Here is a 25,708-nt window from a genome sequence, read left to right as displayed (position 1 = left end):
GACACATCTGGCTCACAAATGAGGCACTGCACCCTGAGTCACTGTGAAATCCTTGCCACAAGCATTGATGATGAGATCTTGTGTTTATTAGTAAAGATGCTAGAACCAGCCAGTCGCAAAGCTATTTTGAGTGGAGATAACTCTGATGTAGCCTCTTAGAGGTGTCAGTTTGATCTTTCTCTACTGAGGAATTACTGGATTAAATTCACTTCTAAATGCAAATTAATCAGTTTTAGCTTTCTTTCAGATATAATCTCACTTGAAGTTGTTGAAAGATTATTTCAACTATTCTTAGTTATTAAAAAAAAAGTTAAAACTTCCAGCCTTTCTGCTTTTTTCTTTATTTCACTGAGCTCTTTCGACTTCCCTAGAATTTATATTCCTTGTGCTTTTAAAAAATGCATCGCAAAGCTAAGGTATTTATTATTTTTAAATCACTAAAAGCAATTTTGTTTAATAACAAATTTATTTCTCCTTCATCTTACACCAAGCCTGACTTGCTCCCCAAAAAAAGTGAACAAAAAAAGAATTTAAAGCTAAGCTTTTAAGAATGGATTGATGATGACTTTTGATTATGGCAAGCAAAATTACTGATTCATAGAGTTCACCCTGAGGACAGTCCTCCTCTAATATGGTCACAGCCCACTCCCCTGAGGGAGTTGGATGATGTTGACAAACAACTTGGAACAAAGTGGAGTAAATTCCCAGGAAATTAGATGAACTCATGTTTCCCCTTTCTCCACACATAAGAAAAAGATATCCAACACACCGACATATTGTCAATCAAGAAGAACTCTTCCCATTTAACCTCACAGAAATACTCAGGATCTCAGTATCCTGAAACAGATTCACCGACAACTGGGAAAAATCTCACCACGGATTCCCTGTTGTGATGCACTGAGAATACACCATTATCCAGGTAGTATACCTGGCCCAAACGCATAATCTGAAATTAATCCTAGAGAAACAATCATACAAATATAAACTAAAGGGCATTCTGCAAAGTCAGCTGGTCTAGGCTTTTAAAGAATGTTAATGGCACAAAAGACCATAAGAAAAGGAGTGGGAGATGGGGACTATTGAAGACCGAAGGTAATAAACAGACATGACAATGACAATTAAATGCAGAGTGATTCTCACCTGAATCCTGGACAGGAAAGCGTTGCTGCAAAGGATACTGCAGGGACAATTTGAACCATCTGAATGTGGTTTATAAATTAGATCATATTCTTGTGTCGATGTAAATGTCCTGAGTATGAGAATTAAGCTGTGATGAAGTAGGAGAATCTCCTTACTCTTAAGAAATACCTACTACAGTATTTGGGGTGATGGGTTGTATTTAGCAGGTTTCCCTGTGTGATGAACTACCCTATTCACAACAGCAATCATTTATTCCGCTCCTTATTCTATTTAGGCTCAGCTTATCTGGGTGCTTTCTCTGGTTTCAGCTGGGTTCTCTTAAGTTCTCTTATGTGTCTGTGATGAACTGTAGGTCTACTGGGTGGCTCTGATTCTGAGAATAGGCAGGTATCAGCTGGGGCAACAGTGGTGACTAGGCTCACTCCAGCAGGCTAGTCCTGGATTATCTACATGGCAGTGGGAAAGTTCCGATACAGGGGCGCGCACACACACACACACACACACACACACACTCACAGAGAGAGAGAGAGAGAGAGAGAGAGAGAGAGAGCGCGCATGTAAAGCTTATTGAAGCCTAACTGCAGAATTGGTACAACATCAGCTGCATTTTGTTAGTGAAAGTAAATCACAAGGCTTCCACTTTGTGCTGGTAGAAGTTACACATTGTAAAAATCCTGGAGACAATGGGGAGAAAACTGTGGTCATTTTAAACAGTCTACCACAAAGATCTACAGGTGTTCATTCAATTATACTTGCAGCTTTTCTACAGGTTTCAATTTTTTTTTTTTTGAAGCAAAGAGTTGGGAAGAGCAATAGAGGATGGCACAAGGAGCCAGACACAAGAGTGTATGCTGTAAAATTCAACTATATTAATTTTTAAAGGCAAATCAAATGTATGGCAAAAGAAGTCAAAATATTGGTAACATTCAGGTAATAATTGGCTTCTGGGGTATTGGTAACATTCTGTGTCTTGATCTCAGTAGCAAAAATTCCACTTGGCTATGCACCCAGGATTGTTTCTCTAGAATTAATTTCAGATTATGTGTCTGGGCTCTTTTCTATATGTATAGCATACTTTAAATTTTGAAAGTTTACTTTAAAAAACAGAAATAATAGAAATCATGTTGGTCTTGGAGGTTAGGAAACCTGGGCTCTTGTCCTGATGCTGCCACCAAGACCCTGTGCAATATTGAGAATGTCTATTTAATTCTCTGGGCCTGTTGCCGCGTTTGTAAAGGAAGCTAAATGAACTCTGTGGGCCCCTCCCAACAGCTGGGCTCCAAGATTTAATTCTGACCACATAGTTTGTTCCCTCTCTTGCCTGGAAATTATATAACCTTGTAGTTATGATGCACTTTTCTCCTCCAGTTATAACATGTGCCTGAGATTCTATTTGGCTTTCCAGAACTTGCACGGAAATAATTACAACAAAGCAAATGCAATAAAGGGCTCTCCTTTGAATGCAGATGGGAACTATAAGGGTTAGCTATTTGCAGAAGAGGTCACCAATGGAGCAGGTCATTATATTTTAATATCACACCAGAAAGGCAGTAAAGGAGCCTGGCATGTCAGAGAGAATCATCAGGAATCCTTCCAAGAAGCCAGTCCTATTTCACCACCACTCCAGCCTTGTTCTGGGGAAGAACAGCACTCCCCTGGAATAGTTTCTTGACCTCACATATTTGGTGGTCTCCTGGATTCTTTGTACAGCTAGGGGCTTTTAGCATGATATGAAAAGAGCCACAAGTGTCCCCCAGTCTTCACAGGTTTTGTGTGTGTTGGAGCACAGGGAAGTGGAACGTTGCTGGCGGTCCAGTTGTCCCACAAGCCCACAGCTGCTTTCAGGGGTGGAGACCCTGGGAGCGCTTCTGACTGTGGTGATTTTCTCACTTCTGAGCACTGTGGGCTCGATTTAATTCAAAGGAGAGGCTCTAATGGAACAACATTTTAGGCTTTCTGTTTGTTTGTGTTTCCTCAAGGGCTTCCAGTTTACCTTCAAGGCTCCTTGGAGCTCCAAATTTCAGCAGTTTTCTAAAAGTTTCATTCACTGAATAGATACTGATGGAGCATTTACTATGTGAATTCAGAAGTGAATAAGGCAAACAAGCTCCCTGCCCTCATGGACAGAATATGGAGTCCTGTACCGATCAGCATAGAGACCTAGAATCGCCTGTTTTTTCTTCCACGTGAGAGTGATAGTTGAACTTCACAATAGCCTGAGAGTAGACATTCTTAGCCCCAATTCATAGATAAGGAAACTGAGACTAAGGAGATAAGATAGTAAGTGCAGTCCATCTGACTAATTCCTTCATACACAGCACCTAAAACAAGGTGGTGAGGCTGTGCCAGTCCCTCAGAACATCGGTTGACAAACTAAGTCAAGTGGTCCAGCTGCCCAGCTGCATACATGAAATTTTACTAAAACACAGTTATACCCATTCCTTCATGTATTTTCTACAACTGGTTTCCCACTGCAACACCAGAGTTGAGTAATTGCAAAAGGGACTTTACAGCCCACAGAGACAAAAAATATTTTCCATCTTGCCCTCTAAAGAAAAAGTTTGCCATCCCTCCCACCTCAGAACTGCCCCCTAGTTAGGGTAATGAAAGTTCCTGGAACAAACCACAAAAGTCTAATGGCTTCACACATTTTTTTTAAAATTTATTTCTCAATCACACACTAGTCCAGCCAGGCTATTCGTGGGCAAATGTAGGGGTCAGGTAGGGACTCTGCTCCAGAGACCCAGATTGATCATTGCTCTAAGGGCAAAAACATCCAGCCAGCAGACAAGGGCGAAAGGGATCATGCACAGGAAGTTTTTATGGGCTAGATCTGGAAGGAACACGCATTAATCCGCCCATATTCTATTGGCCAGAATTCAGTCACGTGCATAGGATATTAAGAAATGAAGTGTACTAGAATGCCGAGGAAGAAGAGGAAACAGGTTTTGGTGAACACAGAACAGCTTCCACCACAATCCCTAAGTGCTAATCATCTTTATACCCAGAAAAAGTCTCTGGCTGTAACTTCTCAAACCTGTTTTAAAGCTCACATTCAATATGCATGTGTTTAAAAAACATTGCTTAATTGAGCCCTTACCTTTTTGAGTATATACTGAAATATGTACATATGAAATGATATATAATGAATTTGCTTAAAATAATCTGAAAGGGAGGAAATTTATGAGAATATTGAGAACATACGTAAGACAAGATTGCCAGTAAGTTTTGTTGAAGCTGGCTTATGAGTATGTTCTCATAAGGATTTATTATATTACTCTCTTTACTTTCTAATATATTTAAAACTATGCATACTAAAAAAAAATTTAAGGATTACATTGAAACTACTCTTTGCTATCTTGCACCAATCTTTAGCAAAATAAAAGAAAACAAATAAAATCCTGGTTATAACAGGCCACAAAGTTCTCTGGAATGATATGAACTACAGGTGTTCTGGTATTGTTAATTTCTCTGACTTCCTTCAAATATTCCAGTCAAATAAGCTTGCCTATAATATAAATGGGACCAATAACGAAAGACAACATCTATGTGAGAATAGTACAACCAAGAGGCAGAAGAGTTACAAATAGTAATGTCAGACACCTATGGTACAAGCACTCCAAGAAGAGGTAATCTATTAATGGGGTATAAACAAATACCAGATTTGTTACATGCAGTTTAAAAACACTGATTTAGCAATTACTCCGAGCAAGACATTGTCTCAAAGATTATACTGGTCAGGATGGATACTATTATACCAGCTGCTGTGCAAACATCCCCAGATCACAATGTCTGTGAACAGTTTTCTCTCACTTGCACAAGGTTCAATGCAGATATTCCTGGTCCAATTGTTCTCTTTTGAGCAGTAACTCAAATCTGAGTTCCTTTCACCTCAAAGTCCTTTGCCATGTAGAAAGAAAAGAGAGAGCTGGACGCATTGGCTCATGTCTGTAATTCCAGCACTTTGGGAGGCCGAGGTAGGTGGATCATTTGAGGTCAGGAGTTCGAGACCAGCCTGGCCAAAAGGGTGAAAACCTGTCTCTACTAAAAAATACAAAAATTAGCTTGGCATAGTGGTGGGATTCTGTAATCCCAGATACTTGGGAAACTGAAGCAAGAGAATCACTTGAACCTGGGAAGCAGAGGCTGCAGTCAGTGCACTGAGATCACACCACTACACTCTAGCCTGGGCAACAGAGCAACACTGTCTCAGAAAAAAACAAAAAAAACAAAAAACAAAAAACAAAAGAGAGAGAGAATGAATGAAAAAGGGAAGAAAAGGAAAGACAGAGTGTGTGCAGATAATTGCTCAGGATGTTTTGTGGTCAGACCTGGAAGGAACAGAGCTCTTCACAGTCCAACCTAGATTCAAGTATACCTAGAAAATGTCTCATAGCCATGAACCCAGACAGCAAACGAGATACTGGGATGGAGTGGGGGTGGGGAGGTGCTCTGAAATGTTCTACCACAAAGATAATCCTGATCAAGGTCTAGTGGGAAGACAGAAATGCAAACAAATGCCCCAAATGTCGTAAAATCAATAATAAAGATATGAATAGGGTGCTCTGGACCTTCTGCTGAATGAGGTAGGATTTTTAAAATTCTCATCGGCAGCTATGGGTACCATTTCATAAATGTGCTTGAAACATAATTGGTTTAGGCTATTAAATTTCTAATTCTTTTTCCAGAAAAATTGTAAGCCAGTGTTCCCTAACTCAAAAACAGAGTCCTGCTGGCAAGCCTGGCTCGGCAACTGGAATCATGGATTATGGATGTTTATCAATACTCGTTATGTGTGCTTACTGGAACATAAACTTACCTGGAATAGGGGTCTCTCAGCATGAAGGGATTTTAATAGGATTCATTCATACATTTGTCCAACATTTTATAAAGACATCTGTCCCCAAAATTCAATTTGCAATTTTTACAACATTTTACAAAGACTTTGATCCCCAAATCTCCATTTACAATTTTACAAGAATTTACATTCATTGCAAAGGTTTCTTTCCAGAGTTTTTTTAAAGGTTATTTTTTCCCTTGGGTCCAAAACTGTTACTTTTAGATGAGAGGAGAGGCAGCTGAGGCTTACATGTGGAGACTGTGTGTGATGAAAGGGCAAGACACAGCAGCCCCTGGATCCTAATTCAGACCAGCCTGCCTCTGGCAATAGAAAAGTCATTTGTTGCTGCAAGCCCACATCATAATCTGGCACAACTGGAGGTTAGAGCCACCCTTAAAACTCTTTGGGTATGGGATTCTAGTTTGCCATCTTAATTTATATATTCTATTTCGGCGCTGATTCTCCAGCCCTTTCCCTTTTAAGTGATCCTAATTAGAAAACACACAGGAGGATCCTTCCAGGATTTAAAAGCCGCTGAGATCTCCTCTTTGATCTCCCATCTGAACTATGGACGGTTACTCTTTCAAGTTTCCCCCCTCCCCCACACCCACGTTCCAGTTGATAATTATTGGCATTTTAGAGCCCGGAGATAGAAATAAGATGTCTGAAAGGCCAGCTGCCTAAAAATGCAAAGCAAGCACCCCTCCAAACATCTCCCCTCCTCCCCCGCACCTCCCCCCAAAAAATACTGAAAAGGAAAAAATATAGCAGGCTCTATAAACAGCTGCCAATTTATTAATAAGATGCTAGAGCTAGTTAGAATTTTAAAGATGCTTTAGGCATCTTTAAAGAGCCATCACGTCCCTTCCTCTCCCTGGTACAAATAAACCCAGCCAGCAGACCCTTCATTAACCACCGCTATTTAAATTCTGCAAAGTGCCGCGGTGACCGGAGGAACTTTCGGAACGGTGCAAGGGTTTGTCTTAATTTGGGTAATACTTGGTTGAGATGCCTTGAGTGAACTCAAAAGCAGTTGAATTAAGAATCTTACATCAATTTCTAGGACTCGGAGGAGGAAGGTAGGAAATTGGGGAGGAGGGAAGGGAGGCGTGCCGGAAAGAAACTGTTGCTTATTTACTTAATTTCATTCACCACGGGACAATTCGGAGGATCCCTCTCGCAGGCACTAGGGTACCGGACGCGGGAAAGGCTAGGAAACATGCGTAGCGGATGTGTGCGAACGCAGGACTAGGACTTGGCTCTCTGGGAGGGATGGAAGGGCTGGACTGGTGCAGGGGAGGAGGAAGGGGGGGAACCGGTAGGAGGCGGGGAAGCGCACTATAAAAGGCCAGGCAGTACTGAGCGTCCGCTACTCCGAGCCACTTCCGTAAGACGGGAGCCCGAGCAAGATCTAGGAGCGAAGCGCGCGGCGCCTCGGACCAACCCAGGTCGCTCTAGCATCCGACGCCAGGACTCCGCGCCTTCAGCTCCACCACCGAGCCCTTCCATTCGCCAACTGCTCCCTGCAGGCATGAGCCGCACGCGGGAGCCCGAGGCTGCAGAGCGGTCATGAGGCGGTGGCCCGGGAGTCACGGCTCCGCAACGCCAGCCCCCAAATACGCTCTGGGCGCGGCACCCCTGGGATGAGACCCCCAGACGCAAGACCGCTGAAGCTGAGATTCACTCCCAGTTCCTGAGCGCCTGAGCCGCCGGCACTGCGTCCCTGCAGCTTCCTTCTACACCTGCCCTCCTGACCAGACGGACTCCCAGCGAGTCGAACTCCCCTTTCTTTCCAGGCTCTCTGGGACGCCGCGGACGCGAGAACAGCCGTGCCCAGCGAGCGGGCGGCCGAGCAAGTGTCAAGATCCTTCGGGAGCCACACTTTGTCACTCTTCCCCTCCCCGGACTGCTTCAGGCAGGGGTCGCAGGCAGACACCTGAATTGTCCGGCGCTCCCTCCGTTTTCCATCATTGCAACTGCAGCTCCACTTTGCCAATAAAGGTTTCTAAACCAGCCCCGGCACCCCCACCAACCCACCCACAGCCCCGAGCCTCCGTGCGCACAAGGGCTCTACCCGCGCCCGCCACAGCGACAGCGGGCACTCCGTACAGCCCGGCAGGCGGACGCAGACGCCGAGGGCGCCCTGGTTACCTCCAAACAGTGACAACCTCGGCGTGCCTGGGGCCCCATCTGGAACCAGCCCTCTCAAGACTCTGTGTGCGGGGCGGCGCGGCAGGCCGCCCCGAGGAGCGCGGAGAGGAGTGGAAGTGGCTTGCTGGGTGAGTGGCTCGGGGAGGCGAGGGCGGGGGAGCCAAGCGTGGAGGTAACTCCCGGCCGCAGCTGAAGCTCTCCTCCTCCTTCTCCTCCTTCTCCTCCTCCTCCTCCTCCTCCTCCCCGCGCTCCTCTGGCGGCCGCTCCCGCCCCAGCTGCGGCGCCGCGGCCACATCTGGGGCGCCCATGTGCGCTCGGGGGCTCGGCTGCGCCCGCCCCGCCGCCGACCCCGCAGGCCCCTGCCCGCAGTGTGGCCTCCGGCCTGGCCCGGGTCCCGGACAGTCCCGGGACCCCGTCCCCGCCGCCGCCGGGCAGCGCCGGGGTTTGCTCCGCTGCCGACTTGGACACCCCCGGCCTCGCGGTGGCTCCGCCGTGGTGCGGCGGCGACGGCGGCGGCGGCTCCTGCTCCCCAGGCCCCGTGCGCCCCGCCACGCCAGGCGCCAGCCCCGCGGGCCAGGGAAGCGGGGCCCCGGCTGGGGCCGAGGCGGGCGCAGCGCTGCCGGGCTCCCGGGCTCCTACTCCTCCTCCCCCGGCGCCACCGCCAGCCGCGCCGGGTCCTAAAGCCGCGCGTCTCAAGAGGATGGTGCGCCTGGCGGCCGAGTTGCTGCTGCTGTTGGGGCTGCTGCTACTCACGCTGCACATCACCGTGCTGCGCGGCTCGGGAGCCGCCGACGGGTCCAACGCGGCCACGAGCAACGCGAGCGGAGCTCAGCTGCAGGTGAGTGCGCCGCCGGAGAGGGGCGTGCGAGGCTGCGGGGACTGGGTGTGTGTGTGGTGGTGGGGTGGGGGGCGGTGCTGAGCTGGTGCCTGATGGTGCAAGGAGGCGGGTCTCTTTCCCCACCTAAGAGCAAGTGTTTGGGCAGTAGGTTTGCCTGGGTCACGTGACTTAGGCAGAGGCGGAGCAAAGGCGAGTGCCGGGGAGGCTGCACGCGGCTGGAGGGCTGCCGGCTGCTCTTCTTCAGTTGTGTTTGTCACGGGTGGGGAGGTGGAAGGGAGGGAGGTTTGGGATGAGAAGAGGAAGTGTGGAAAATGTGCTTGCTAGGGGTGCTGCCAGTCTTTCGTTGCCCTTCGGAGGCTGAGTAATATTACCTCAGGCTGGAGTGATGCAAGGAGACTGTAGGATAATATCCCTAAAGTCTTTGGAAGAAAGAACTCCCGGGAGTCTGCCCCTTAAGGAAGCAAGACCAAAGGTCAGGACATAATTTCCCAAAGAGAATAAGTAGCCAGGCACCCCTTCCTCAGTCTTAGGATTCCCTTGCCGCCAGTGTTTCTGCAGGGGCCTCGCCTGAGGTCCCCCATGTGCCCCCTTGGTCATAGGGAGGGTGCAGAGTCAACGCACCCGTAGTGATTTGGACTGGGGTTACCTGGCGTTTTTTAACTTGTAGCAAAGTCTTTCTTCCAAGGATCTCCCCCTTTGAAGGTTGCTTTAACAGTGGGATTCTGTTGATCCATTTCAGCTCCAGGGCAAGGGGAGTGCACGGTCAGACACAATGTGAGTTCTGGTTTCTGAATAGAGTTTCTGAATAGGTAGGCAATTTCTGCCGCTATCTTAGAAAGCATCTTTCGGCCAGGGCACTGTGGCTCTCACCTGTAATCCCAGCAATTTGGAAGGCTGAGGTGGATGGATCAGGAGGTCGAGAGATCGAGACCATCCTGGCGAACGTGGTGAAACCCTGTCTCTACCAAAAATACAATTAGCTGGGCGTGGTGCCACGTGCCTGTAGTCCCAGCTACTCAGGAGGCTGAGAAAGGAGAATCGCTTGAACACGGAGTCGGAGGTTACAGTGAGCCGAGATCGTGCCAGTGCACTCCAGCATGGGAACAGAGTGAGACTCTGTCTCAAAAAAGAAAATTAAGAAAGAAAATAAAGAAAGAGTCTTTCCTTGAGTTTAGTGGTGTGACAACTGTTAACTTGGCGCATAGACAAAAGGAAGCAGGGATTTTCCCAGGAAGCAGAGGGGATTCTCTGGCTCCTAAAATCTCCTGCTCGAACCAGGAGGGGTGTCTCACGCCTGTAATCCTAGCACTTTGGGAGGCAGAGGCGGATGGATCACCTGAGGCCAGAAGTTTGAGACCAGCCTGGCCAACGTGATCCCTCTCTACTAAAAATAGAAAAATTAGCCGGACATGGTGGCACACGTATGTCGTCCCAGCTACTCCAGAGGCTGAGGCAGGAGAATTTCGGGGTTGCAGCGAGCTGAGATTGCACCACTGCACTACAGCCTGGACAATAGAGCAAGACTCCGTCTCAAAAAATGAGACAAAAAATAAAATAGACATTATTCATTGTTCCCAAAGGACTTTATATTCATTGTCTTTGCTAATTCACTTTTTACATCTTTACACAATTTGGTGTGAAAAACTACCGTAAAGAGAAAACTCCTGAAACACTTTCGTAATGTTTACTCTGTGCCAGTTTTAAGTGCTTTACACTTAAAGCATTTAGAAAGTGCCTGGCCGAAAGGCACTTTCTAAGATAGCAGCAGGAAATGCCTACCTGGACAACTCTGTTCGGAAACCAGAACTCACATTGTGTCTGACCGTCCACTACGCCCTCCCCTTGCCCTGGAGCTGAAATGGATAAACAGAATCCCACTGTTAAAGCGACCTTCAAAGTCAGGCTGAGTAAAATTTAACTCACTTAATTTAACCATAATCTTACATGGTCCTGTTAATATTGCCCTTTACAGATGCAAAAACTTTAACGGTGGAGTTAAAAAACTTGCCAAAGTTCAGACATTCCAAACTCTTGATTACACCAAATTTTGTCTCTACCAGGATAGACTAAAGCAAGGTGATCGATCATTGCACGCAATTACAAAATCAAGAGCAGAAAGCTTAAAGTTCTTTTAACTCTGGGACATTTCTAAAAATGTTCTAACTTTGTGTGGTCTCTCATCTTCTCCTGTGGGTAAACAGTTACAGTGACAGACTGAGGGAATTCCTGTGGGGAAGCTGAAGATGCCCCCATCCTGTAGACTGGGGCACCCACCAATCTAACACTGGGATAATTCTTAATATCTGCAAGATTTCTGGAAGTTATATTTTAGGCATGATGCTTTCTTTCCTCATGGACTCAAGAAAAGCCATACAAATGATATTCTGTGGAAAAGTAAATTTGGCAGATTTCTTTATGAGGTGTTTGCTATCATTAGAGTAACCTGGGGTTGGCCTTCTCCACTCAACGGTAAGGTAATGAGAGAAGCAGCTGGGGAAGTGGCAGTTCTAAAAGGGAAGTGAACTGAATTCTCAAAAGGGGCTTTGGCTGAAGAACTGCCCCAAGAGGACAGAAGAAATGGGGGATTTAGAAAGAGTTATGCTCCTAGAAATATCTTGAGTCCCAAGTAGCTGTTAATCCACCAACCTCAGCTTATCTTGTAAGAGTGTTCGGTGATACTGTCCACTCAATGCACATACTTTTCCAAGCAGAATGATGAGTTTAGCAGTTTAGTTCATAATTTTGCTGTTTTGTAATTTGTTATTATAAAAGTTTTATACTCTTCCTGACGAAAGTTATTTCTTTATCCCTCTGACTCTCCAAAGATATTATAAGTCAAATGAAGAATGTTCTGCCAGATGAGAAGGTCTGCAAAAGCCATTTATTAGTCCATCGTTTTCAGGCCCCAGGAATTGAATTTTCTAGTAGCAGGTGTATTTGAAGACAAAACTGTGGACACTGTATTCTTTCTTTTTACCAGACATTTTAAACCCAAGTCTTAAGTGTTTATCATTTAAATTTGTTGGTTCTATGCTATCCTGAGCTGCTAAAATCCTCCTTCATAATCAGAAAATTAATCTGTATACATTATTTTTATTGTTTTTGTCTCTCTGTGCAGCCTTCTAAAATATAAGGTTGACTTAGTCAGAAATATGCAATGGTGAATTTACCCGAGTTGTAGTATGTTTGGACTCATTTAAAAAGGGACACATTCTTATTTAAGGATATATCAAGGACACCCAAAAAAGTAGTAGTAAGAAAAACAATAACAGCTAAGATTTATTAAGTGCCTTTTATGTGGCAGATGTTCCTAGCACTTTACACATACTCGCTTTCTTAATCCTCACAAAAATCCCAGAATTAGGTACTATCATTATCCCTGTTTCAAATGGAGAAACTGAGGTTAGGTAATTTGCCCAAGGTTGCACAGCTTGAAGCTTCTTAATTTGTTTTCATTATTTTATAGTGGGGAACTCTTTGAAGCATAGTTCTATTGCAAGTTCTTGATAAAGTCATGCACTCAAGAGAGAGAAAGGCTTTTAACAATTTATATTTTCAAACTGTATCTTGACAGTCTTACTGTGTCAACTTTGACATATGTATATACACATACATTATATATGCATACATACACATTTATGTATAAACTAACATGCTTTTGGTAGTTTCAGCATACTAGGGGTTACATTTTCGACTCTTTGTATGACCGTCTCTCCTAGTATGCCCTAGTGTGCTCAAAACATTGATAGGTATGATATGAGGTGGCAGTAAAATGTTTTGAGCACTCTATCTGTACTGGTTAACTGGTTGATGAAAATAAAAATGTTAGTCTTTGTACTGTTTTCAGTATTTTTTAAAATATCTAGTAAGAAATTAGACAACTGTCTACAATAGCTGCATAAAAATGCATGGAAACATCAGCTTTTTTTGCTTTTGAATCTTATTAGAATAAGTTTGTCTCATATTAATCAGATAGATTAGCTCTTTCATGCATCTTTAATTAATGAGAAAACATAGATGCTTATGGATATAGATATATATAATAAAAGTATTCTGGAAGACAAAATATAGACTCTATAGGCAATAATAGTACTAATAATGGTATCTTTGTCTGAAATTCAAATGATTGCCCTCCCACTAAATCTCAGTCAGTTTTAGAATCATGAATTTCTACATATTAGCAGTAAGCCAGAACTCATTAAGGCAGTGAGATTTAAGCAAGTATTATAAAACACCAATTTGATTACTTTTACAATAACATTAAAGCAATCCAGACTCTGGAATGTAGTAAAACGTCTTTGTTCTCTATTTCCTATCATTTTTATGAGCACTTTCCATCTTTTATTTCTCTATTGCCTTCAATAAAACAGCTTACCTTCTTGTATTCACTGCTTTGGATTTAAGAGTTCATCTGAGCCAATTATACCAGTAGAAGCAAAAGCATAATTTATTTGTACTTAATACAAGAAAGTCAACAGCCATTTGTGTTTCTTGTTTTGTGACTTGTCTGCTTATTTTGCAGTCAGGCTGATTACTCTTACTGGAATATTTTTTTTAATGATGGACAGTTGCCTCACACAGCTATTGCTGCAGAACAAGCCACCCTAAAATTCAGTGGCTTAACACAACCACCATTTTATTTCCTCATGAATTTGCATGACAGCACTTTGCTTGGGCTCATGACAGCTGAGTGGTTCTTCTGGTGATTTCACCTGATATTACTCATGTAGCTGTGGCCATCTGCTGGCTTCCTGTAGGCTAGGTGATCCACAAAGGCCTTGATTTACATTTTTAGAATCCATAGTGCAATGACATAAAGTGTCCTTTTTGGTGACTGTATTTTTATCAAGGTGAAATTCTTTATCTCTTTTATTGCCTTTTGTCTTGAATACTTTTTTGTGTCATATTAATATTGCAATTTCTAGCTATAGCTACATTATCTTTGTTTATACATCAGTGAATTTAACCCATTTATATTTATTGTGATTATTTATAAATTAGAAATTTTTTTTCATTTTATTTGCTATTCTAAAATTTTTGTTTATTTTTATTTTTCCTCCCCCACCCCTACCTTCAATTTATCTGTATGACCTTTGACAAGAGGGTTAGCCTCTCTATGTCTAGGTTTTCTCCTCTGTAAAATAGATATATAGTAACTATTTCCCAGCATTACTATAAAAATTTGAACATTGAATTAATGCTAAATGCATTATTAGAGCTTGGCATTTAAAAATTTGGTAAGTATTTATTAATTTATTTGAGCCGGAATCTCACTCTGTCACTCAAGCTGGAGTGCAGTGACAGGATCTCAACTCACTGCAGTCTCCACCTCCCAGGCTTAAGTGATCCTCCCACCTCCGCCTCCTAAGTAGCTGGGACTACTGGTGCTCACCACCATGCCCAGCTAAGTTTTGTATTTTTTATAGAGACACGGTTTCACCATGTTGCCCAGGAAGCTCTCAAACTCCTGGGCTCAAGCAATCTGCCTGCCTCAGCCTCCCAAAGTGTTGGGATTGCAGGCATGAGCCACCACACCTGGCCATTTGATAAGTATTTAAATATTACTTAGGTTTTTAAAAAAAATTTTATCAAGTTTTGAAGTTATCTGTTCTATTTCTATTATGTTTAATATTTTAACAAACATATTTTAACTAACACTTTTCTATCAATGCTGAGAATCAATCAGTATTTATAACCTAAACACATCACATAAACCAGATTCTGATATGCTATTTCTCTGTCTTGTCTGTATGCAATCTCTAATTTTTTAATCTTCTGAAATTTTAGTGCTAGAATATTTCTTTTAATATCTCTTTTTTCTTTCTTTTCTTTTAGTATGTCTATCTTAGGAATCAGTTATTATCAGTTTTATTATGCTCCCAATAATTACTTAGACTTAATTCTAAGATTTACTTATTTCTTTATCTGCTGCCACTGCTGCCTTTTTTTAAAATTTTTTTAATTATTATTATTTTTTGGACGGAGTCTTGCTCTGTCACCCAGGCTGGAGTGCAGGAGTGCAGTGGGGTGATCTCAGCTCAGTACAACCTCCCTCTCCCAGGTTCAAGCAGTTCTCATGCCTAAGCCTCCCAAGTAGCTGGGATTATAGGCACCCACCACCATGCCCAGCTAATTTCTGTATTTTTAGTAGAGTTGGGATTTCACCATGTTGGCCAAGCTGGTCTTAAACTCCTGACCTCAGGTGATCTGCCTGCCTCAGCCTCCCAAAATGCTAGGATTACAGGTGTGAGCCACCGTGCCTGGCCTGCTGCTGCTTCTTCAAAATCATACTTTCATCTTTTATTTTGCTAGAACATAGTTTCAAATTTTTTTTCAGAGAGAATTTATTAATTATAAACTCTGTGAGAACTTATATCTTTAGACATATCTTTATTTGATTCTCAAAATTAAGTGCTGATTTGACAGTTGGCTGTCTTCTATCTTAATTCCCCCTCAGAATTTCAAGAATATGATTTTTTATGTCATCTCATATTTCAGATGAAAAGTCTAATACCATTTCTTTGTAGGTGACTTTTTGAAAACTTGACACTTTTATGATTTTTTTCCTTAACTCATAATGTTCAGAAATTTTACCAGGTTGTATTTAGATTCAGGGCTTTAGCTGTTAGTCCTGTTCAGCATATGGTGGACCCTTTCAATCTGAAGTCCCAACTTTGTCTCCAGCTTGAAAAAATTTCTTTAGTTATTTCTTTGCTATTTCCAATATCTCTGTACTCTTTTTCTGGAACTCCTGTTAGATATTGAAACAACATTAAGATTTCAAGATCTGTCTTTCATGTCTCTTAATTTTTCTTCTCATACTTTTACTTCTGCTTTTTGATTGTATCTTATGTCTTGAGGCATTTTTCTGGCTTTTTCAAACCCAGTGTCTTGTTTAAGAGTATTTCATTACTAAACTCTCATTGTAAATATCAAATGCAAATGTCAGATTCAGCCACTCTGAAACCCAGGACTGAATGAAATAGCTCTTCCACTTCTGCCCTCAGCCTTTTCTCCTAGCTTCTATAGCCTCTTTTCTCCCCTTCTTTTTCCTTTCTTTTCTTTCCTTTTTCTTCCTTTTTGTATCTTCCTTATCTTTCTCCCCTCTCTCTCTGCATTTTTAAAACTTTTTTTTAAACTATATATAATTTACATTAAAATGGATTAATCTTAAGGGTTCAGTTCCATTTTTGACAATTTTATATGCCTGTGTAGCTACCACCAAAATTAGGATACAGAACATTCCCCATCACCCCAGAAAGTCTTCCAGTTCACCACTGTAGGCAATTTACTCCTTCCAGAGGCAACCAATTTCTGGCTTACATTACCATAGATTAGTTTTGCCTGTTCCAGACTTTCACATAAATAAAAATGTACTGTTTGCATTTTTCTGTGTGCCTGGCTTCTCTCATTACATAGTTTTTGAGATTCATTTATTTTGTGCATATCAGATTTCTCTCTTTTATTGCTAAGTGATAGTCCACTGTATAACTCTGTCACAATTTGTATATCTGTTACTCCATCAATGGGCATTTGGTTTGTTTCCATTGCTTTGCATATTATGAGTGAGACGGTATTAAGATTCTTGCACAAGCCTTTCTCTGGACCTATGTTTTCATTTCTTGTGAGTAAATATCTAGCAGTAAAACTGACATAGTCTCTGCCCTTGATATTATTGTGTAAATTCTTCTAGGGAAGCTGACTTTTTGGAGATCTCACTTCCCTTTTCTCAGCTCTGTAGTGCTTCACTTTCAATTGGTTGCCACTTGTTTCATATCTACCAGAAATGCTTCTCTCTCTTCTGTAGTTGGCCCTTCTTTCAGCTTTTCACTTCTGTTGTGGATTGACTCATATTTCTTCTACCTCCCCCATGGAATTTATAAGTAGGAAAGAGGTAAATGCCACCTTGGTCAGCCACCTTGAACTGAAGCACTACAATTCTATTTCTTAATTTTATTTTCCTTTATATAAACCAAAATAAAGTTCTATCATTTGTGCTGTTCCTTTATTTATTCACTTCTACCCATAGTTTAAATGGCATTAATCTTTGAGGTTGAGGGGCATCCTCAGATGTCTATTCATTCAGTCAAGAAGAATCCGTTTTGGTTCTAAAGCCTCCAAAGCAAACAATCTCAGTAACATTTTCTATATGTCATACAAGTGTTTTTTTAACATCTCTTAATATCAGAATATTTTTCCTCTGATATGCCCATTAGATCCTTTATGCTTAATGTTTTTTTGTTTTTGTTTTTGTTTTTTTGAGACGGAGTTTCGCTCTTGTTACCCAGGCTGGAGTGCAGTGGCGTGATCTCGGCTCACCGCAACCTCCGCCTCCTGGGTGGGTTCAGGCAATTCTCCTGCCTCAGCCTCCTGAGTAGCTGGGATTACAGGCACGCACCACCGTGCCCAGCTAATTTTTTGTATTTTTAGTAGAGACGGGGTTTCACCATGTTGACCAGGATGATCTCGATCTCTTGACCTCGTGATCCACCCGCCTCGGCCTCCCAAAGTGCTGGGATTACAGGCGTGAGCCACCGCGCCCGGCCTATGCTACATGTTAATTTCATGTTCATTTTTTTTTTCTTCTCAGTGTTCATGAACAGGTGGCTGCTCTCTTTTCAAGAAACTTCTCCTGCAGAACTTGAAGATTATTATGGAATAGTTCCTTTGTCTTCTCCAGATTCTGTTGTCTCAGTTTCTTTAACTTGTCTTCATTAGTCTTATAGTAAAATATTTTAGTGCTTTCTGTGCTTCCATTATTTCTCTCTCATCTTCTGAAAGCATCTTTCTTTTGCAACCCTTGGCTTAGGGTTTACAAATTTTACTCTTTACAAATGTTAAGATTTGTAAAAGAGAGGATGACAGTGAAGCTCCTTTCCTCAGTGACAGCTAAGGGTGTCCCTCTGTCTCTACTCATTTCCCAAAAGACAGGAGATAATTTAGAGATGGGATGGAGGTGTCGGTTTAATGCCCAGATTATATGTAGTGAGTTCAAAGAAACAGCAAAAGAATGTGTTTTAGAAAAAAATATATATATCTTATTTTACATCTGATTTAAAGCTTATACAATCTGTTTTTATAAAAATTATAAGAAACTCTGAACATAAATACATAAAACTTAATTTATTTCCTTCTGTGGCATATCGATCAAGAGGTTACATCAAGTCCAGTGCTGACAAAACCAATATGCTTATACCCAGTGTTTCTCTTGGGACTAAGCACTCAGTGCCCACTGTGGTCCCTGACTTGATAATGTACCCTTCTGGCTCCTTCTGTTCCCTGTCTGCCTTCCTCTTCCCCTACTAGAGATTTCTGGGGTTATCTCTCAAATAAATTACTTGTTCTTTGTCTCAGGGTCTACTTCTGGAAAACCCACACTAAATGAACCATACCCAAATGGTAGTCATGGTGATAATGGATACTCCTCTTGGTAGCAACAGTACAGGAAGTCTCCAGAAAGGTAACAGAGTAGAGTTTCCATGAGGCACCTGCTTGTTGTTATCATTAACAGTGAGGAAGTCTGTTAGCCTCAGAGAGAGGTGTTGCAGGCAGCAACAGGATCAGGCTACCCCATGCCCTCCCGGAGCATCGGGAAGAAGGAAATTCCAAAATTGCAGAGATGGGCTGCAAAGGTCACGCCTACGCGAAGCCTACAAATTCCTTTGTTTTGTCATCTAACAGGTCCTTTTTTTCCTGAGAAGCTGATCCCACGGTCCTTTACTATTTTAGGTGGGAGGATGAGTGACAATGGGGAGGCCTCAGAGATGTGTGGGATTGTCATCAAATGCCTGAAATGAGCAGAGGCCAAGGTGCCTTGTTACAGATAGCTTAGCATCAACTCCCTAAGCACAGACCAGCATGTGTCCCTGGTAGAAGTGAAAACAGTAGGTTACCTACCCCTTCTTCCTGTGGGCCTGACTCATGCACATTTTAGTAAACCCAGTCATCTTGCACAGAGCACTCTCTATGGCTGACATACCTCCATTAGACAGCAACACCCACATTCTTCATGGAAGAGATAGTACCGCGAGGTTCATTGAATAGAAGAGTTCTGTCTGCAAGTTTGGGTCTCTGAGCTGCCGGATTTGTAGTTTTGAGTACCCCAATCACCAGATACTCAAGAGCAGTGACCTGGAAAAAATCAGGTAGACTTTGAATGTGATGGATCAGGCCTTATACTCTGGACACCACTTATCTATTTTCAAAAATAACAAGGTATGGCCAAAATCTATATGAAGAATTCAGAGGAGCTGGAAATAGTCATAGCCAACCCCAGTGTTAACTTGAGCTGGAAATGGTCACAGCCCACCCCAGTGTCAACTTCAGCTGGAAATGGTCACAGCCCACCCCAGTGTTAACTTCCTCCTGCAAGCATCCAGATGGAATATTTGAGCCAATGACAAAGAAATAACAGACATGTGTTGCCTCACAGGTAACCCTGTGAGATAGCAGTGAGGACAGGAGAAGAGTGGCAGTCATTTTGTTATTCTTTAGAATACAGCTTTGTTGAAGTGCCAATGACAACTGATAAACTATGTATTTAAATAAAAAATTGGATAATACTGACACCTGTAAAACCATCACCATAGTCAAGATGATGAATAAATCTACCATCTGAAAAGTTTCCTTGTGCTCCTCTGCGAGCTTCAGCAATCTCCAGGCAACCACTGATCTGCCTTCTCACTATGGATTAATGTTGCATTGCCTAGACTTTTGTATAAGTGGAATACAGAGTGCACAGCATTGCATGATATGGCTTCTTTGCTCACCATAATAATTTTGAGATTCATTCATGTCGTTTTATGCATAGAGAATTTGTTTCTTTTCATTACCAATTAATACTCTATTGTGTGGATATACCACAATATGCTTATCCATTGATCCATTTAGGTTATCTCCTATTTGGCAACTATTAAAGATGCTGTGAACATTCTGGTATAAGCCTTTGTGTGAACATTTGCTTTCATTTCTCTTGGGTGAATACTTTGGAGCAGAATAGTTGGATCATATAGCAGTTGTATGTTTAGCTTATTAAGAAATTATGGAAATCTTTTTGGTACACTCACATAAAGTGTTAGAATCTATAACAATCCAGGTACTTCCTTGGAAAACTTTATAGAATTTGAAGGTTGAATCCCAAAATAATATTTTTCTATAGTTAAAATATAAGTGTATGAACTACAGTATATCCTGAAATACTGAAAGAAGGAGTTAAGATACTGTCTCCTTGGAAAGAAGTCTCCTTTCTTTTCAGAATGCCCAAAGTTATCTCATCAATGTCGATTCTCCAAGTGATGGTGATGACATTGATTGTAGTGACATCATGGTGCAGGTTGTGAAATGAAAATTAGATGCTGGACCAAAAAAAAAAAAAAAAAAAAAACAGGTTAGAAAAGTGTCCCAGAAGAAAACTCTACTTCTCCCATGTCCTGCTGTCCAGTATTCCTTGATTGTCTTGTCCCCATTCCTTGTCCCCATGAGTGGAAGTTAAGAAAACCAGAAATGGATTTTTTATCTCCTGCCTGGGGCCTCAATTACATTGTGACATAGAAACCCAGCATGGATTTTCAGTTCAAAATGAATTGGAAGCCAAGTTTATTGCTGGGAATCTTCAAAATTTCAGAGAGTAGAAAGAGCAGAAATAAAAAGGGAGATCCCATTTACACGTTCCTAATTCTTAGCCCAAGAAATTAGTTGAGGAAATTCTGACTTTCTGGCTACACAGGACATAAGAGAATACAGATTGTTAGTGACTCACATAGGATTCTCATTATGAGGGCAAATGTTGTCATTCCCTTACACATAAGGTAACCCATCCATTGCCCAAATGTTCACTAGGTACATTCATGGCCCAGAGATACAGACAAGAAGCTCAAAATGGCTTTTCAGCCCTTGCACCCAGAATGCGGTCTACAGACCACCAGCATTAGCATCTCCTGAAAGCTTGTTAGAAAATAAGAGTCTTAAGCCCTGCCTAGAACTACTGCATCAGAATCTGAATTTTAAAAATGTTTGTTTAAGTATATTTGGGGGGTACAGATTTCTTACGTGCATATATTGTGTAGTAGTGAAGTCTGGGCTTTTAGTGTACTCATCACCTGAGTAATGAACATTGTACCCAATGGGTAATTTTTCAGGACTCCTACATTTTGGAGTCCCCAATGTCTGATTCCTGTTTGTTTGTCTGTGTATGCCCATTGTTTAGCCCCCACTTATAAGGGAGAACATGTGATATTCGACTTTCTGTTTCTGAGTTATTTCACTTAGCATAATGGCCCTGGTACCAGCCATGTTGCTGCAAGAGACATGCTCTCATTCTTTGTTATGTCTGAGTAGTATTCCATGGTACATTTCTTTATCCAATCTTCCACTGATGGACACTTAGGTTAATTCCATGTTTTTGCTATTGTGAATAGTACTGTGGTAAACAGATGAGTGCAGATATCTTTCTGATACATTGCTTCCTTTCCTTTTGGGCATATACTCAACAGTGGGATTGCTGGATTGAGTGGTAGTTCTATTTTGGGTTCTTTGAGAAACCTCCATACTGTTTTCTATAAAGGTTATGCTTATTTACATTCTCATCAACAGTGTGTAAGTGTGCCCTTTTATCCACATCCTCAGCAACATCTGTTGTTTTTAGACGTAATAATAGCCATTCTGACTTGTGTAAAATGGTATCTCATTGTGGTTTTAATTTTTATTTTTCTGATGATTACGGATGTAAAGCATTTTCTCATATGTTTGTTGTCCTCTCGTATGTCTTCTTTTTAACAATGTCTGTTCATGTCCTTTGTCCACTTTCTAACGAGGTAATTTGGTTTTTTCTTGCTGAGTTCTTTGAGTTCCTTGTGGATTCTGGATGTTAGCCCTTTGTTAGATGCATAGTTCGCAAATCTTTTTTTCCTGCCGAATCTGTATTTTGACAAGGTCCCCAGGTTAATCATATGCAGGTCATGGTTTGAGAAACACTGGTCTTACATGCATGCTTTTCTTGCAAGTTACAGGTCCCAGAAAGCACTTAATACAGGTCCTGTGTTATCCAGCTATTGCCTAATAATGCTGTAGGACAAGCACTCCAAAACTCAGTGGCCTGCAATAATAAGCATGTACTGTCACACTAATGGGTCTGTGGGTCAGCTGAGGTTCAGCAGATCTAGGCAGGGCATGGCTCTAAGCTATGGACTGGGTCTAGGTTTATGCCATGGGTCTCCCATTCTTTTGTGACCAGCGGGCTACCTGCCACACATTTCTCTCCTGGTGATGGGATTACACCTGGGTCATATCTGTTACCATTCCATCAGCCAAAACAAGTCACAAGATCCAACAGACTAGCCAACAAGGGGTCATGGGCTTTGGAGTGCTTTGATTCCGGTTCTGCTCCTCAGTTAAGTCTCTGCCTTTAAGCAAAATCCTTACACTTCTCTACGTCTCTGTGTCCCGTTCAGTAAAATGGGATAAGAATAGCTACATCACCAGGCGTGTGTTGAGAAGCTGCTCAGTCTGGCTCTGGGGCCAGAGTCAGGCCAAGAGGAAGAGTCCCAGAGAGCCTGCTGCTGAGAAGTTAGAGCTAGAGAAAGTTCCCACATGTCACCCTGTGGGTTGCTTGGCAACACAGGATTCAGCCCCCACCAAGGGTTGTTTCTGAGTCAAGAAATACACGCCCATCTCTTTCCATCTTTTTTCTGAATGGTCACCCTTTTCACTGCTTACAAATGTTGTGCTACGTGGTAGGAACTGTGCCTGCAAATATGTTATTCATCACTCGTGGGGCTTGGAAAATTTAAGCCTGTGACCACTTTCCCTGATGAAAGGGCACCGTTTCCTACCTTCCTTCCCCAGATGCAACAAGAGAAACAGGACATGCCTGGGGACAGGAGTTCCACAGGCTCTGCGCATTGTATATTGTACCTTTTTTTTTTTTTTGAGACAGTCTCGCTCTGTCACCCAGCCTGGAGTGCCGTGGCGTGATCTTGGCTCACTACAACCTCCACCTCCCAGGTTCAAGCAATTCTCCTGCTATAGCCTCCCCAGTAGCTAGGATTACAGGCGCCCACCACCATGCCTACTGAAGTTTTGTATTTTTAGTAGAGATAGGGTTTCACCATGTTGGCCAGGCTGGTCTCGAACTCCTGGCCTCAGATGATCTGCCCACCGAGGCCTCCCAAAGTGCTGGATTATAGGCATGAGCCCCTGCACCCGGCCTTATTGTACTTCTTAATTACTGTTGCTGGCCAGAAGAGTTTCTTTCTTGTGACTAATCAGATTTTCCTTTTTCTCAGTGTGTCACAACAACTATTTCCTCATAGTCTTCTGGGAAACAGGCAGTTAGGGTTTTTAGATGTTTCTTCTACCTGAGACGTAGTATCATATCTTCTTTTTTAGTTATGATACTATCTTGCTGATAATGAATCAGCTTGTGGGCCACTCTGGTTCCAGATCTTTTTCTGTCATACTTTTCATGTCCCTGATTTCCCTGTGTTCTCAGTGGAGTTTATCCTTTGTTTTGTTTTTCATAGACTGTGTCTCTAGTTTATTGAGCACAACCTCTTCAAACCCATCCTATTTCAGATGTGTTCTGTAGTATCCTCTCTCTTCTCTCTTTACACCCTAGAGTTTGAGTTGGGACCAGTCTCATTCCAGCTGTCTTAATAATTGACTCATTTTGCAGTGATCAGAGAATTCAGCACTAGTTGAACAGATAACTGAAATAGAAAGAAAAAGAAAACTTTTAAAAATGTATACTACCAGAATGGCAAAAAGGAAAACCAAAACCCGACGATACCAAGTGGTGGCGAGAAGGCAGAACTACCAGTGGGAGTATGAATTGACATAAACACTCTGGAAGACTGTTTTTCCAAAGTTAACTGCTGAACCATTTCACTGAGACTAAGACAGGGAACAAAAAGAAGTTTAACTGGACTTATAGTTTCACATGGCTGAGGAGGCCTCAGAATCATGGCAGGAGGCAAAGGGCTCTTCTTATATGGCAGCAGCAAGAGAAAATGAGGAAGAAGCAAAAGCAGAAACCCCTGATAAACCCATCAGATCTCATGAGATTTATTCACCATCATGAGAATAGCACAGGAAAGACCGCTCCCCATAATTCAATTACCTCCCCCTGGGTTCCTTCCACAACACGTGGGAATTCTGGGAGACACAATTCAGTTGAGATATGAATGAGGACACAGCCAAACCGTATCATTCTTCCCCTGGCCCCTCCAAATCTCATGTCCTCACATTTCAAAACCAATCATGCCTTCCCAACAGTCCCCCAAAGTCTTAATTTATTTCAGAATTAAGCTGAAAGTCCACAGTCTAAAGTCTCATCTGAGACAAGGCAAGTCCCTTCCACCTATGAGCCTGTAAAATCAAAAGGAAGCTAGTTTCTTCCTAGATATGATGGTGGTACAGGTATTGGATAAATATGACCGTGCCAAATGGGAGAAATTGGCCAAAACAAAGGGGTTACAGGCCCCATGCAAGTCTGAAATCCAGAGGGGCAGTCAAATTCTAAAGCTCCAAAATGATCTCCTTTCACTCCAGGTCTCACACCCAGGTCACGCTGATGTAAGAGGTGGGTTCCCATGGTCTGGGGCAGCTCTGCCCCTGTGGCTTTGCAGGGTACAGCCTCCCTCCAGCTGCTTTCAGGGGCTGCTGTTTAGTGTCTGTGGCTTTTCCAGGCTCATGGTGCAGCAAGCTGTTGATAGATCTACCATTCTGGGATCTGGAGGACGGTGGCCCTCTTCTCAGAGCTCCACTAGGCAGTGCCTTAGTAGGGACTCTCTGTGGGGGCCCCGACCCCACATTTCCCTTCTGCACTGCCCTAGCAGAGGTTCTCCATGAGGACCCTGCCCCTGCAGCACACATGAAGTCCCTCCCATAACACACGAGAATTCTGGGTGATACAATTCAGTCGAGATTTGAATGGAGATGCAGCCAACATATCAACATGCCACTGACCCAGCAATTCCACCTGGGTATGTGCCCAACAGAAATCTATTCACTAATGCACTCAAAGATCTAAAAAAGAATGTTAATAGCAGCACTGTTTAAAATGGCCCCAACCTGGAAACAACCCGAATGCCATCAGCAGAATGGATAATAAGGTAGTTAAGTGTATACAGTGGGAACTAACAAATGACCACTGCAGGCAACACGCACAATTTCGCAAATGTAATGTTGAGTGAAGGAAACCAGGCACAGGGTTCTGTTTAGGTAAAATTCAAAACCAGGAAAAGGGATTCTGTTTAGGTAAACTTCAAAACCAGGAAAAAGGAATATGTGCTGTTGGAAGAGAGTTACTCTTGTCAAGGAAGTGATGAAAAGGGAGTCCAAGGAGGGCAGCTAGGGTGCTGGTAATGTTCTGCCTCTTGATCTAGACATTGGTTACATAGGTGTTTTCAGGTTGTGAAATCTCATTGAGCTGTAGAGTTACATATGTGTATATTTCTGTAGGAATATCATACTTTTTTAAAAAATAAAGAATGCAGCAGGCAGGGTAAATGGTGTAGAAGAGATGGCTGGTTTTCACTGAGAAAGATAACTCACAGCCCTGGAGTTCACTCTGGGCTCCCTGATGTGTGTGCTAGCACACGGATTGTTCTCCAAATTGGAATGAATGCAGACTAGTTTCAGTATTAGCGGGGTGCTCCTCTGCCTCAGGGCCCAGTGCCATTGTTACAACATCAAAGACCAACTGCTGGCTAAGATACGGTCCATATGAAAAGAGTGACCAG

At 42.7% G+C, this 25,708-nt stretch overlaps 1 protein-coding gene across 2 annotated transcripts in view; it reads left to right on the top strand.

Moving 5' to 3' along the window:
• The first annotated feature begins 8,361 nt into the window (after window positions 1-8,361).
• Window positions 8,362-25,708, top strand: part of ISM1 (isthmin 1) — an 80,658-nt gene continuing 63,311 nt past the window's right edge. Inside the window, exon 1 of one of the 2 annotated variants that reach the window (XM_012474998.2) lies at window positions 8,362-8,969. In XM_012474998.2, the coding sequence (XP_012330421.1) occupies window positions 8,832-8,969 (138 nt within the window). In that variant the 5' untranslated portion in view covers window positions 8,362-8,831. Of the gene's footprint in view, window positions 8,970-9,283; window positions 9,442-25,708 lie in introns of those variants that run through there. The other variant, XM_012475002.3, reaches the window with a different exon arrangement.

Source organism: Aotus nancymaae, unplaced genomic scaffold (assembly GCF_030222135.1).
Source record: "Aotus nancymaae isolate 86718 unplaced genomic scaffold, 86718_ANA_hifiasm-v0.15.2.pri h1tg000001l, whole genome shotgun sequence".
Taxonomy (NCBI): Eukaryota; Metazoa; Chordata; class Mammalia; order Primates; family Aotidae; genus Aotus; species Aotus nancymaae.
This window is presented reverse-complemented; position numbering and strand designations above follow the sequence as displayed.